The 13,125-nt window shown below is 41.4% G+C and overlaps 1 protein-coding gene across 3 annotated transcripts in view; it reads right to left on the bottom strand.

Moving 5' to 3' along the window:
- Positions 1 to 13,125, bottom strand: part of vps13b (vacuolar protein sorting 13 homolog B) — a 372,345-nt gene that overhangs the window by 151,491 nt on the left and 207,729 nt on the right. The window contains exons 26-31 of one of the 3 annotated variants that reach the window (XM_028581593.1): positions 12,813 to 12,984; positions 10,581 to 10,695; positions 5,351 to 5,492; positions 3,617 to 3,868; positions 3,016 to 3,172; positions 1,559 to 1,652 (exon numbers count right to left, since the gene is read on the bottom strand). In XM_028581593.1, the coding sequence (XP_028437394.1) occupies positions 1,559 to 1,652; positions 3,016 to 3,172; positions 3,617 to 3,868; positions 5,351 to 5,492; positions 10,581 to 10,695; positions 12,813 to 12,984 (932 nt within the window). Of the gene's footprint in view, positions 1 to 1,558; positions 1,672 to 3,015; positions 3,173 to 3,616; positions 3,869 to 5,350; positions 5,493 to 7,364; positions 7,432 to 10,580; positions 10,696 to 12,812; positions 12,985 to 13,125 lie in introns of all 3 variants that reach the window. The other 2 variants (XM_028581590.1, XM_028581591.1) reach the window with 2 other exon arrangements.

A 13,125-nucleotide genomic window follows, 5' to 3' on the forward strand; every position in this document is an offset into this window, starting at 1 on the left:
ACCACAGCCACAGAGCCACTAACTACCACAGGCAGAACATTACGGGCCAACATGGGGTAAAATTGCATGGCTGGTCTAACTGGTTTTTGGGGCGAAAGTCTGAGAAAAACTCCAGATTATTTTCCATGCCCACAAGATCATTTATCATCTGACACGATAACAACATGGCCAACATGTCAACAAAAATAAATCCAGGCACAGTTTCCATGGAAACAGAGTAGTTACTACCCATTAGCTGTACTAACTTGTACAAAAACAAAGAGCAAACATTTTAGGCCAGTACAGTGTTTAGATCTAGTGGGGATAAAAAAAACAAACAAAAAAAGTACCCCCAAAAGTCTCTGCAAAACAGTAGCTATGGTTACTGATCAATACAATCTTTGCTCCAATACATCAAAGAAGTAAATTAGAGACTGGGAGGGAGATAGCGCGGGTACTCTGGAAGAAACGTTAGAGTGTGGTATTCCTCTCCATCTTGCCTTGATGGTTACAGATTGTCAGGCATGCCCAAAGGCATAGACCCCCTCTGCCTCCCTGCTCCATGTAATCTCCCAGCATATAACACTTCCACCAACTGAAGGCAGCAATGAAACCTAAAGTGGCCTCTCCTCTCCTTTTTGTTGTCCACCTTCTTTTTTCCCCCCTCCACTTCAAGTCTTGTGTCAGCTCAAATCTCTCTTGCAGCTGCACAAAGCATTTGGCACCACTTTTATCTCCCTCATTACATGTGTTTGCCAGCTTTATATCTGCCCATTCACACAACTGCTCTCTCTCTCTCTCTCTCTCTCTCTCTCTCTCTCTCTCTCTCTCTCTCTCTCTCTCTCTCTCTCTCTCTCACACACACACACACACACACACACACACACACACACGCACAACAAGCTGTGGGGCTGCGATTTTGAAGAAGCTATGACACAATCCAGATTCTTTTAGCTGCCTGTAGCAGGAAAATGTGTTTTGCGCAGCGCTATTTCCCTCAGAAGTCCAGATTTTCCCTGCCTAGTTGCTTTGATCCACATGGCACGGGGGGCTTGTGTCAACAGTCTTGTGTTTCAGCTGGAGGGCCCAGCAGACCCCCAAGGTGTCACTCACTGCTCTCTGTCCTTGCTGGGGCAGCTTACCACTATGTGGCGCTGTCACTCACTGTGTACCCTAGCGCACGTGCACGCACGCACACGCGCACACACACGCCTCACAACAGGTTTTATGGAGTGTGACTTGAGGTCAGAGAAATTTGAATGGAACCGTTGATGAACTGTGGTCAAACAGAAAGTTTTGTGGTGGGCTAATACAACCAGCGGTGTTTGTTTAAAAGACACATGTGGTAAAGCTGTGAGTAATGATATTATAACAGAAGTTAAAAGATATCTTGCACATCATCTTAAGGTGGAGAAACTGAGGATTAATATACATTATGTGCCAACAGAAGAGAAGAGAAAATAGCAATATCAATACGCTGTTTATGCAATGTTATTTGGAATTGGGGAAGAGGTTTGATTTGTCTGTACATAATGTCAATTTAGCAGAGAGGTTGTAGTGAGAAGAGAGTTTGTCTTACTGGTAGATGTCTTTTCGCAGCACAGTGCGGGTCAGGGGGTTATCAGCCTGAGGAGCCATGCTGAGGGAGCCCAGCTTTAAGACCAGGGTGTCCTCTTTTTTTCACCTGGGGATCTAGTGGGACACACGCAGACACAACATCCAAAACACTCAATATGGAGGAACATATGTACATAAAAGATAAGATATACTTTATTGTGCTCAAAGGAAATGTCCCCTTGGGCAATGGTGCTATATACTGTATATACACTGTAAACATATATAAAAGGTATACTATGTATGATGTATTGCTAATGGTTTTCAAACACACATTGTTCAAAGTTGGCCCCTCCTCCCCGGCTCAAGAGAGAGAGAGAGCAGCAGCGGTCGAGCAAGCTAGAGAGTGAATGTAGAGAGGACAAACAAACACACCCACACCTCAGGGGGAAGGTGCCACACATTGCCAAATTTTGTGTAAATTTAGAGCTTAATCCTGGCTGTGTTGGTTAAACTTGTGCGTCGTATGAGAAGCCGAGGGGTGTGACAAAGCAGCAGTAGTGCGGTATCTGGGAATGAGAATGGACTGCCCAACCTGCACGCTGTTATTGCCTTGGGGTATGTGGGGCCCAAAATCTCTTTGCTGACACCCATAAACGTCCCGCACACAGAAATAAAAGAAGAAAAGAGAAAATACAGGCAGAGGGCAGGGTCTCTGCATACAGACACCGCCACACACTTTTAGTGGGTCATAAGTGATGATTGACAGGGATTATTTTAAATTGTGTTTTAGTAAAATCCTGCATATTATATCTTTAACCCTGGTGTTGTCCTAGGGTCAAATTTGACCCGTTTTCAAAGTTTTTTATATCAGAAATATGGGTTTCTTACAACCAAATTGCCCAAAAATAATATGGATGCGTGATGTACATTGTATGGAACCCATTTAACAATCTTCGCAGGTACAATTCATTGATTACTTTCATTGAATTTTGGGTGCTTTTTTCAAATTTATAGCATTTGAATTTTTTTTTTAAATTGTTTTAAATTGTGTGACTAAAGTTTGACATACAACAGTCTGTGATTCACTCAGCATCCTCTGATCTTAACTATTAGTCAAAAAATGCATAATTTCGGCTTTTTTTAACTAAAAGATTAGGTATAATGCCATTTAAATTAGGTTTAATGACCATGAATTTAAAAAAGCGTTGAGAAAAGTGACCCCCCCCCACACACACACACACACACACACACACACACACACACACACACACACACACATAGCCTTACCACTATTATATATACCACTATACAACAAGCCTCCATCTATGACATTCTGAGAATAATGTTATGGCGGCTCTGCTATGTCTGGTTGGCCCTGGCAGGGACTTTCATACAGGCACCACAGAATCCAAAACACAGCCTGTGACATAATACTGAAAACACAAGTGTGTATTCAAAAACGACAAGTGGTTGTCTAACCTGATGCGGTATGTTTGTCTTGTGGCCCGGGGCAGAAGACCCTGATCACGCTGGTGTTGATGTACATGAGAGGCAAACATCGAGAGGTCAGTGTGTGGCTTCTCATTGGTTGACCTGCTGACTTCCCACGCTCTCTGTAGCGTCTTGGTATCTTAGCCTGAAAAGACATCAAACAATAAATTGAAATAATGCATTAATAAGATCTCAATCATAAGTTTGAATTGCTGGTTCAAATAACATAAAAGTAAATAAATCCTAATCATGGAGTAGCCTAATAAACTGCATCGAAATGTGCAAGTTTAAGATAAAATTGTACCTCATTAGAGTACACAATTTAATTTATCCTAAAGGGTTTTAAATGGTACAATATATTTCTTCCATTCATTTAAAATCATTTATAAAATAATTCAAAATGTTTATTTCCTTTGACGGAGACTATATACCTACTGTATATTACAAGGTTTGCCAAATTACTGCAAAATTCATCTAAAATTGCTTTCAAGGTCGATGAAAAATATATGTTTTGTTGTTGAGTCTCCATATGGCTCAAGCACTGACATACTACACAGTTATAGGAACTGACAGACACTTTTTTTTCTACCTGGAACACCCCTGCTACAGTAGCCAATAAGGGACAGGATAGCACCACATCAAAGGGCTGGGCTGTCAGCAGGATTTCTCTCAGGTACTGAGGTGAGCTGTCTGCCAGCGGATCAGTGGTAGCGCCGCTCCGTGTGGGCCGCTCTGGCCGGGTGGTGAGTTTGTGACGGACATTTTTGGTGACAGCCTGGGTGTAGGTAATCGACAGGAAGCCGTGCTGCTGGTGAGAGCCCTCGAGGACCTTGGCTGCCGTCTGGCCAGTGGTCAGACAGGACAAATCACAATGATGATAGGTATCATTGCACAGAACAATGGCAGAAAAAAATACTTAACCTGTTCAGTGTTATTTTGGTCTGATTTCTTGGATGAGGGTTAAGCCTGGCTAACAAATAACATAACTCTAGATTTTACAATATAAATACATGTAGAGCAAACATGCTCCAACTAAATGCCTCAACTAAAATGTTTATCAAAAAACTGGGCCAGATTGCTTTTACTTTCAACAGTACTCTATTTAAAGGAAACGACTTAACCTCAGCCAAAAAAACAGCTCTATGTGTTTCCATACACTGTACAACTCTAAAAAAGCCAAGCTGAAGCTAATCGCTAAAAAAGGGTTCCAGAGCAAATGTATTCATATTCTGTGCAGTAAATTAGATTGGATCCTCAAATCAGCCAACTTTATGAGATGCATACAGTTATTTGAAAAAATTAGGACACCCATGCTATAGTTGACTAAAAAGGAATAAAAAAATAATCAAGTCAGTACACCCCTATGTTAAATTCCCATAGAGGCAGGCAGATCTTTATTTTTAAAGGCCAGTTATTTCATGGACCCAGGATACTATACATCCTGATATTTTAATTCCAAAGGCCAAGGGAACTTTATCAGGATGCATAGTATCCTGGATCCATGAAATAACTGGTCTTTAAAAATAAAAATCTGCCTGCCTCTATGGGAATTTAACATAGGGGTGTACTGACTTACGCCCCCTGTATTTTAAATTTATTTATTTACAATACATTATTCATTCACAAAGAAAATTGGTGTCCTTAAAGATTGGATTTTTCCTCATTTTTTTAATTAAAGCATTAAGATCAATTTGCAAAAGATGATTTTTTTATTCCTCTTTTTAGTCAACTTTAGCATGGGTGTCATAATTGTTTTACATGACTGTACATTTTGACTGCAGCTGAATTCTGAGGCTGAATTATTTCTGATTTATCAGAAAAGACAGACATCAATGTCGTGTGTGATTTACAAAAGGTAAAAATCACTTAAACACCCATTAAGTAAAAGAAAATAATCTCCAACTGTTCCATGATTAAAAGAAAGCCAGATCCGTTTAAAGACATGATGTAAAGTCTGCAAAAACAGCTAGTAACAGTGGACTTAAAAGTATAAAATCTGCACCCTTTTGGGAGACATTCTGTAACAAAATGTAAGTAAATACATAAAAAAATAAGTTTAGAGTACTTTCCTCAGAGTTTAAGTGTGTTTTATATAACTACCCATAGAGATTTTTTTCCTTTACAGCATTATGAAATTAATTATATTAAGATGTGACTGTGACTTAAATGACTATTTAAACACAATTTGAACGCAACATTGTTTAAAACCAAATTAAAGCACTGGCTTCTGAAACCTCTCTAAGGAGCACACAGAATTATTTTAAGCCACTGTTAATGGAGGTTAAGCAGAGTCAACTAAAAAGGAAAAGAGCTAGATTCTTACAGGAGGGAAAAAGCCAGAGAAGTGGCTGAAAGATTCTTGCTTGCTGACGGGTCGAACCAACACAGTGCGTCTGTTCAGCTTGTCAGTGCAAGAGAGTACCACTCCTCCACAGCTGCCCGAGCTCTGAACACCCTCCTCCGTACTGGAGGTGAAGAGAGGGAAGGAGAGAGAGAGAGAGAAGGTAGATGCAGAAAGGGACAGAGAAGGCAAGAAATTACAGGGAGGGGGCAAAGAAGAGAATTGCATATGTACAGAAGGGAAGGAAAAAAGAAAAAGAAAAGCATGAAACCTCAAGATCATTTTGGAAAAATGAAATATAGAGTACACTGATTAAAACCAAAGGAAGTTGCACCAGCTTAAACCAGCTGACATATCGTGGAATGGTCTTATACTATCCAGTAATAAGAGCACTGAAGCAACTGTTTAATTCTGGGATGAGCAGTATTTTGAATGAAAAAAAAAGTACAATTCAAAGGCACTTAAAATTGTGGTGGACAATTTGTTAATGGCGTCATAAAAAAAATTCCATAATCATTTTTTAGCATATTGTAATTCAAGTGGTCTGAGAGAAAACTAGACTTCAGCATCCCCGCTCTGTTTTCAGGCTTTAGGAAATGTAGCCTGTGGTGGGAGACTTTGGCCAATCACAGGTCATTTCAGAGAGGGGAGAGCTGCAGGAAGAGGTGTCACTCTACCTCAAATCCTGGCGTTTTTTGCTTTCTACCCACTGCACCTCCCTGACCTGTACACAACACTGCAGAGAAAATTTGATGCATTTTATCATTTTATCTAGTGTAAATTCATTATTGCTTACTGCTTCAATAATGTAAACTCTGCTCTATCCAACACATTTTCATTTTTTTAGGTACCAGTATAAGACCATCACCAGAATAAGATTTCATTAACAAAAGAAAGGAGGTCCATGTCCTTGTCTCGTCTCCTCCCCACCCCACACACACACAAACACACACACACACGCGCAGAAGAACGGTTGTCAACAGATTTCATTGGCTTGATTTTTTTTTTTAGCGAATCAGAGCCACTGGAGAGACAGGGGAATGTTATTCTGTTTATTGAATTTATTTGTAATTTAATTCTGTTTTTCGTGATCATTTTAGGGTGCATCAAATTATTACATTTGTGGACACCCTGTGTTAAAGGAACACGCCGACTTATTGGGAATTTAGCTTATTCACCGTAACCCCCAGAGTAAGACAAGTCGATACATACCCTTCTCATCTACGTGCGTGCTGTAAGGCTGTCTGACGGCTCCAGCGGCATCAGGCCAGCACAAAACATGCAGGTGAATGGTTCCAGCAATCCTACTGCTCCGAATAAGTGACAAAATAACACCAACATGTTCCTATTTACATGTTGTGATTTATAGAGTCACAGTGTGTACAAAAAACAACGTAACATGAGACACAGCCGTCTTCTAACTGTAAACAAACCGGGAACTATATTCTCAGGCGGAAGAATATAGTACTTGGGCGGAGTGATATGCTCGCAGCAAGCCTGTCTGAGAATATAGTTCCCGGTTTGTTTACTGTTAGAAGACGGCTGTGTCTCATGTTACGTTGTTTTTTGTACACACTGTGACTCTACAAATCACAACATGTAAATAGGAACATGTTGGCGTTATTTTGTCACTTTTGTCACAATTGGGAGCAGTAGGCTAGTTGGAACCAGTTACCTGCAGGATCTGTGCTGGGCTAAGCTAATGCTGGAACCGTCAGACAGCGTTACAGCACGCACGGAGATGAGAAGTTTATATATCGACTTATCTTACTCTGGGGGTTACGGTGAATAAGCTAAATTCCCAATAAGTCGGTGTGTTCCTTTAGAGCCAAAAACAATGGATTTCCTTATGACTTCCTTTATTTTCCTGTCTGTCCAGCATGAGCAGAGATGAGTGACCTTGATTAGGAGCAGCAGAATGGCAGAGGCACAGTATTTAGAGGCCCAAGGCTGCTACAGTACTGTATGTCTGGTCTGGGACAGGCAGAAGCCTCACCACAGCTGTCTCCTTGCACTGCAGAATGAGTCCTTCATAGTGGCCAGAGTGCAAGCCCTGCCCTGGCCTGGAGAGACACACAAGGCCAAGCTTAACTTGGGCATCTGGGATTACTCATACTGTTGTGGCAGGGACTGATAATATCTCTTAAATGGCAACAATAGTTACAAAATTTAATTTAGATAAGGCTGATACTAAACATGTTTTTATCAAACTGGCAGCAGCATACATTGAGACTTCAATGCAGGTAAATTATACGTGTACCATATATGTTAATACAAATATTAATAAAAATGCAACACGTACTAACTTTGGGAACTTATATAAACATAAATAATGTAATGCATAATTCTGTTTTGGTGTGGCCATCTGTAAGAAGCAGAAAGCACCTGTAAAGCAGACATCAATAGAGGTTAACGAATGAAGACAGACACAACAATTATCACTCTCAATTTGCAACACAACATAAACACAAAATCTACAGTATATAAAACACACACATATATATACATGCACAGGTTTATTACAGTTAGCCTTGGATGCCAAATCATGCACAACACATGTATGGCAAAATGCTTAACACAATGGGAATGGTTCAACACCATGTGCATCATATCGTTAGCCCCACTCTCTCTTCATTACAACAGAATACTGGAAGTTGATTGAGAGAAGTAGGCCTACCCATGAGTGTGTATGCATGTGCATGTGTTTTATGCATAGTTATCTTGTGTGTATGTCAAGTCTTTCTGTGTGTTCCCATGTAAAATATCTCTTTGTAATCTCCCTCTCTGCTGTAAGAGTGACTAATACATATGGACCCCCCACAGCTCTTCACTTCTCCCATCAGCCCTCTCTTTTCTCTCTCTCTGCTCCCATCCAGTCATCCTTCGCTCCAAGCCATTTGCGAAACAGCTGGAAGACATCAGTTCCAATTTGTGTGAGCTGCTCCTTGGAGCGAATAAGGGTGAACTGTCACCAGCCGTCCTCTCTCGGGGGGCATCTCTGCGTTTCACAACAGTTCAAGGAGCACGGTTGCTAGGGGAGACCTGGCTAAAATAAGGAGAAGAAGAAGCTTCCTAATTTCTAAACTTCCCACTGGACGGGAGACGCCCCTCCTACAGAATCAATCACCCCATCATCTCCTTGCCTCTGTTTCCCTTTAATTCACCTCTGCTCCATGATTAGAGAGCCCCCAAACCTACGGGGTTCAACGCCCACCTATTTTGTATTCCTTGGGGACTCCTTTCCTGTCATTTTCCTTCCCTCCTCCACACTTTTCTGTCCTCCTCCTATATTGATACAATCAAGGATTCAATTAAATATTCACCTCACATATTTGCCTGCCCTATCTAACTTTCCATTAATTTTCCAGCGGTGAGATAGCTTAGGCCAGATGAGACATTTTCTCTGTCAAGCGTGATTTAATCTGACCTACTGCACACAAATAACCTGGGCTGGGTGACAAAATACCTAACAATTATCTGCTCAGAATGATTAATATGGACTCCAACCCCTGTGGGCTCTCTTGTATATGTGGATGATACAGAGTAAAGTGGGCCAGGAGCCCAGAGGTCCTCCACTGTGTCCTAAACAGCAATGACTATAACCTGGCCTGGATGATGGAGAGCTTCTGACTGCCAGATCTTTGGTCGGTTAAAAGTGTGTTGAGACCATGTTGTTAAAAGCACATTAAACTGAAATAACTTAGAAATAAGAAAATTGACCAATTATCTACTTAGGAAGGCATAGAGGTCTCCTAAAGAGATTAAGGTTGGCTCCGTCTCAGAAGCAATTGGACACACACCTGTGGAGAACAGAGCATGTGTGATGTAACGACCCATGACACCTTTACGCTCTAAAACTGTCTAACCACTGACATTGTCCTGGCTTAAGTTGATACTCCATACTGTATGTAGCACATGTGGCCTGGATATAAATCAAGTGACTACAGCGAAACGGGGAGGTCAGGTTCAAAGGCAAGACGATCACCTCACTCCCTCTCTGACCTGTACTCACATACATTGTACATTGGCTAAGGTGATTTTAAAATCTGGCAAATTATCTATCCATCTATTATCATATTAGTGGTGAGAGCATTGCTTGTTAATGATGGGGTTCAATACGGGCGCAGGGCCCAGGAAGGTCCATCTCCCTTTCACTGCCTGGCTGGATCAGAGGAGGAGGCACTTATAGGAACATATGTATTCAGGCACACAGATCTAAAAAACACACACAAACTATAAACACTATGGTCTGCTGGATGCAACATGCTGGAGTGTTACAGCTCGCCGTTTCATTATCTCCTCAGACTGAGACAGAGGGAATTGCCTCCTGCTAAGTGGTCTCAGAACAGAACAACACCTCAGGCACTTCTACCGAGCACACTTGGAACTGGTGACTCCATCACAGAGGTATGTGATCAAGGCAAGGAAACATAAATACAGGAAAAATAAGGATTTAGATATTTTCAATTAGGCTACCCTTTAATTCATGTGACGAACGTTTAGGGCATGAAAAAAAAAAGAATAAATCTTTAGTTACAGCTTTAGTTGCACCATGCTGTGCTGTAGTATGTGCTTTCATAATTTCAGAGCCCGGAGCTAATTTACCCCATTTTCGACTGGAACTTGACATGGGAAGAGATTACCATAAGGATGCAGTGGAACACCGCCCAGTGGTTTTCCTCCCCAACAATGTGTTAATGTTTCTTTGAATCGATTCAGACACCGCAGTCTAGGGAGAAAATGACTGACGTACGGACAGAACTCCTCTCCTCTGTGAGTCAGAGTTGGGTTGGCCTAGAGCACGTTCAGCGCGTCCGTCTAGTCAGTTGGTCCATCTGTCAGTCCATCTGCCTGTTAGTCTGTGGTAACCACTATAACAGCTGTCTGGAAAGACAATGACGCCGAGGTGATAATCCGAAAAATCACCCTTACGAGCAAAAGTGGGAACAGACAAAGTGTTAGTGGTAATGGTGGTGAAGTGTGTGTTTAGACTCCGGGACTTTGGGAGCATAAGTGTGTGGGTGCAGCAGGGTGACCCGGTGGATAGAGACACTGTCCCTAAACTGGAGGGTCCCAGTTTTACCAATGCCTTTGCCAGTGCCATTTTATCTGGACATCAAATTGTCATCAAGGCCATTCCTGCTTGCTGACTTAAAGGCTACCAAAACTCCTGGATGCATATATGTGTTTACATGTGCGAGATGTACTCTACCTGCATCTGTGGTGGTCGATGTTGAAGCTGCCAACTTTACATTTGATCTTTGTATAAACATCCTGGACATCTACTGAGGCACTGAGGTCTTCTAGTTCACTGATGACACAGATCTCTAACAAAAAAACAAAAAGAAGAAAAGAGTTTTTTTTACATTTTAAGGTCGTGAATTGTGAAATTCACTTTCATGAAAATGAATCCCAGTGGAAAGACAATCATTGGTCAACTTAATTGTGTATCGATCTTTAGTTTGCAACACTGCGCATGCTGGGGACTTTCTCCCTCTGTTTTTGTTTAAGCATGCTCTATGGCCATCGTTGTACTTGGCAAGGACTTGGGAGCTGAACAGCTGAACTCAGACTTCAGTAGAGGAAGTTTCATCTGTGTGTGTGTGAATTTCATTTCTGTGGGCAAGGACCTGTATTGGAGCTAACCCTGCCCAGGTCTTGCCATTGGTCCTGACCCAACTGGTTAGTTCCTGTACAGAGGACACACACTGTGTTTTTCAAAACTGGACCAATATACTGTAAGGCTGATTATGACTAGAGTATGTACACACACACACACACACACACACACACACACACACACACACACACACACACACACACACACACACACACACACACACACACACACAAAATGTGAAACACTGCCTATCTGACTAAGGAAGTCATAGTAAAATATGTGGGTAAGAAGGCAAAAAATGAATAAGATATCCTCCCTGTGTGTGCCTATGTGTGTTTACACAATACTGAATGTTCATATAATGTTCATATGTGTAGTCATGGAAATGTATGTGCGTGTCATACTGCACCTTGTGTGAAAGCAAACCCACCCACTTCAGGCAAAGTGAGTAAGCTTCATAGAAGGACTGATTGACTTTGTATTGAACCGAGCCTGTGAGCTTAACTGTTGGTTCTCTCTCATTGTTTCCATAGAAAAAGTCCCACAATCACAGGCTAGCTTGGGAAAATGGACTTCATGCATGTGAAACTATGGTTGTTGTTGTTGTACTGTTGCCTTGTGGTGATTCTGAGAAATGAAAGCTTCCTAATGGCTTATTCAAATTGAAACACAAGGCATGTCAGCTTTATTGCGGATACTGAGTGGAAAGAACTCTCCCAAGTTGTTAGATACTCAGAAACTCAGTCTCCGAACATAGTGTTGATATTGATGTATGAGTTTACTAAACCCACCCTGTAAGAGTACTGGAAACCCTTAGTCCCATGGTTTTAAATGGTTCATCTTAAAAGAAGGAAAGTGTCCTACTGATGTGTGCCTTCAGCAGAGCCTCTGGAGAGTCATGCTTGAATTTCTACCTCTAATCTTCCAACACATAATAGCATAACATCAGACCCGTTTTTCCATTTCTCTGGAGAGACAATAATCTTATTTCCTTTGCAGTTGAAAAACACATTACATCATAGCAGATTGTCTGCAGTCTTATCTGTGGCTTACTTATCTCCAAGAATGTACTTGTGATATTAGGCATCTAATATACTGCATGCACACAATTCTTGTTTTCAATAACATGCTTAATGTTTTGCACACAGAAAATCCAGTGGTAAATTCATCTCGCAACTCAGATGGCACGTATTAAGCCCAAATCCAAAGTAATGCCTATTTAGGATGTCTCTAAGTCAAACCATTTCTGTGAGGTCCTTCAAAACATTCCGTTTCCACAATTGAAGACTTTAAGCTAGGTGATCTGCTTGGCAGATGCTAAATATTACAGCCACCAATTAAAGGTAAATCTAGCCTTTCATCGCCCCAGTAAATCTAAAGGGGACGAGGCGGTTCGCTTGGGATTCATCATCCATTTATTTATTTGTCTTCTCCCTCCATCCCTCCTTCTCTCCATCTGCTTTTCCCTTCCAAGTGCTCACAATTTGAATGAGAAAAAAGCTCACATTGATCACGTTAAGAGTTGATACAGCAGGACGGTAAGAACTCCGAATAGCTTCCTCTTTCACACTGCACACCGACAAATTTGCAATAAAAACTAGTGCCGCTTTACATATGAGGGTTTTCTCTATCGTCTTACACAGATTAATCAGATCTCAAATTTAATTTAATAACAAAAAATAAGAGTATTGTTTATTCAGACACTCCTCATGTGATCTACCCAGGTCTTCTTCAATCATGCCATACTTCTGAGAGTTACCACATATGTGTTCAGAACAGCAAAAAACACTACTGTGGATTATCAATCAGTCGAGGTTGGGGTACCTGTCTTTTTGGCGGTTGGGTCGGGAGCAAACAGTTTAACTGTGACCTTAGGTAACATCCACTGCATCCAAAGGCTGACCTTCCCACTGGTGCCACCAATGCTGTTAGTTTTCTGCTCCAGAGTCACTGTGTCGGCAAACGGACTGTCGTCTCCAGCAGGCGCTGAGTCACCCTAAGGAGCCAAAACAGGATGTGTTCAATCAGCGCTGGTAAGATGGAAACAAGACATGATTTGAGGTCAAATGTGGCACTACCATATGAGCTAGATAACTGTAAAAACATTCAAACATTTATATAACATTTGAAAAACATC

This window comes from Perca flavescens, chromosome 6 (genome assembly GCF_004354835.1).
Source record: "Perca flavescens isolate YP-PL-M2 chromosome 6, PFLA_1.0, whole genome shotgun sequence".
Taxonomy (NCBI): domain Eukaryota; kingdom Metazoa; phylum Chordata; class Actinopteri; order Perciformes; family Percidae; genus Perca; species Perca flavescens.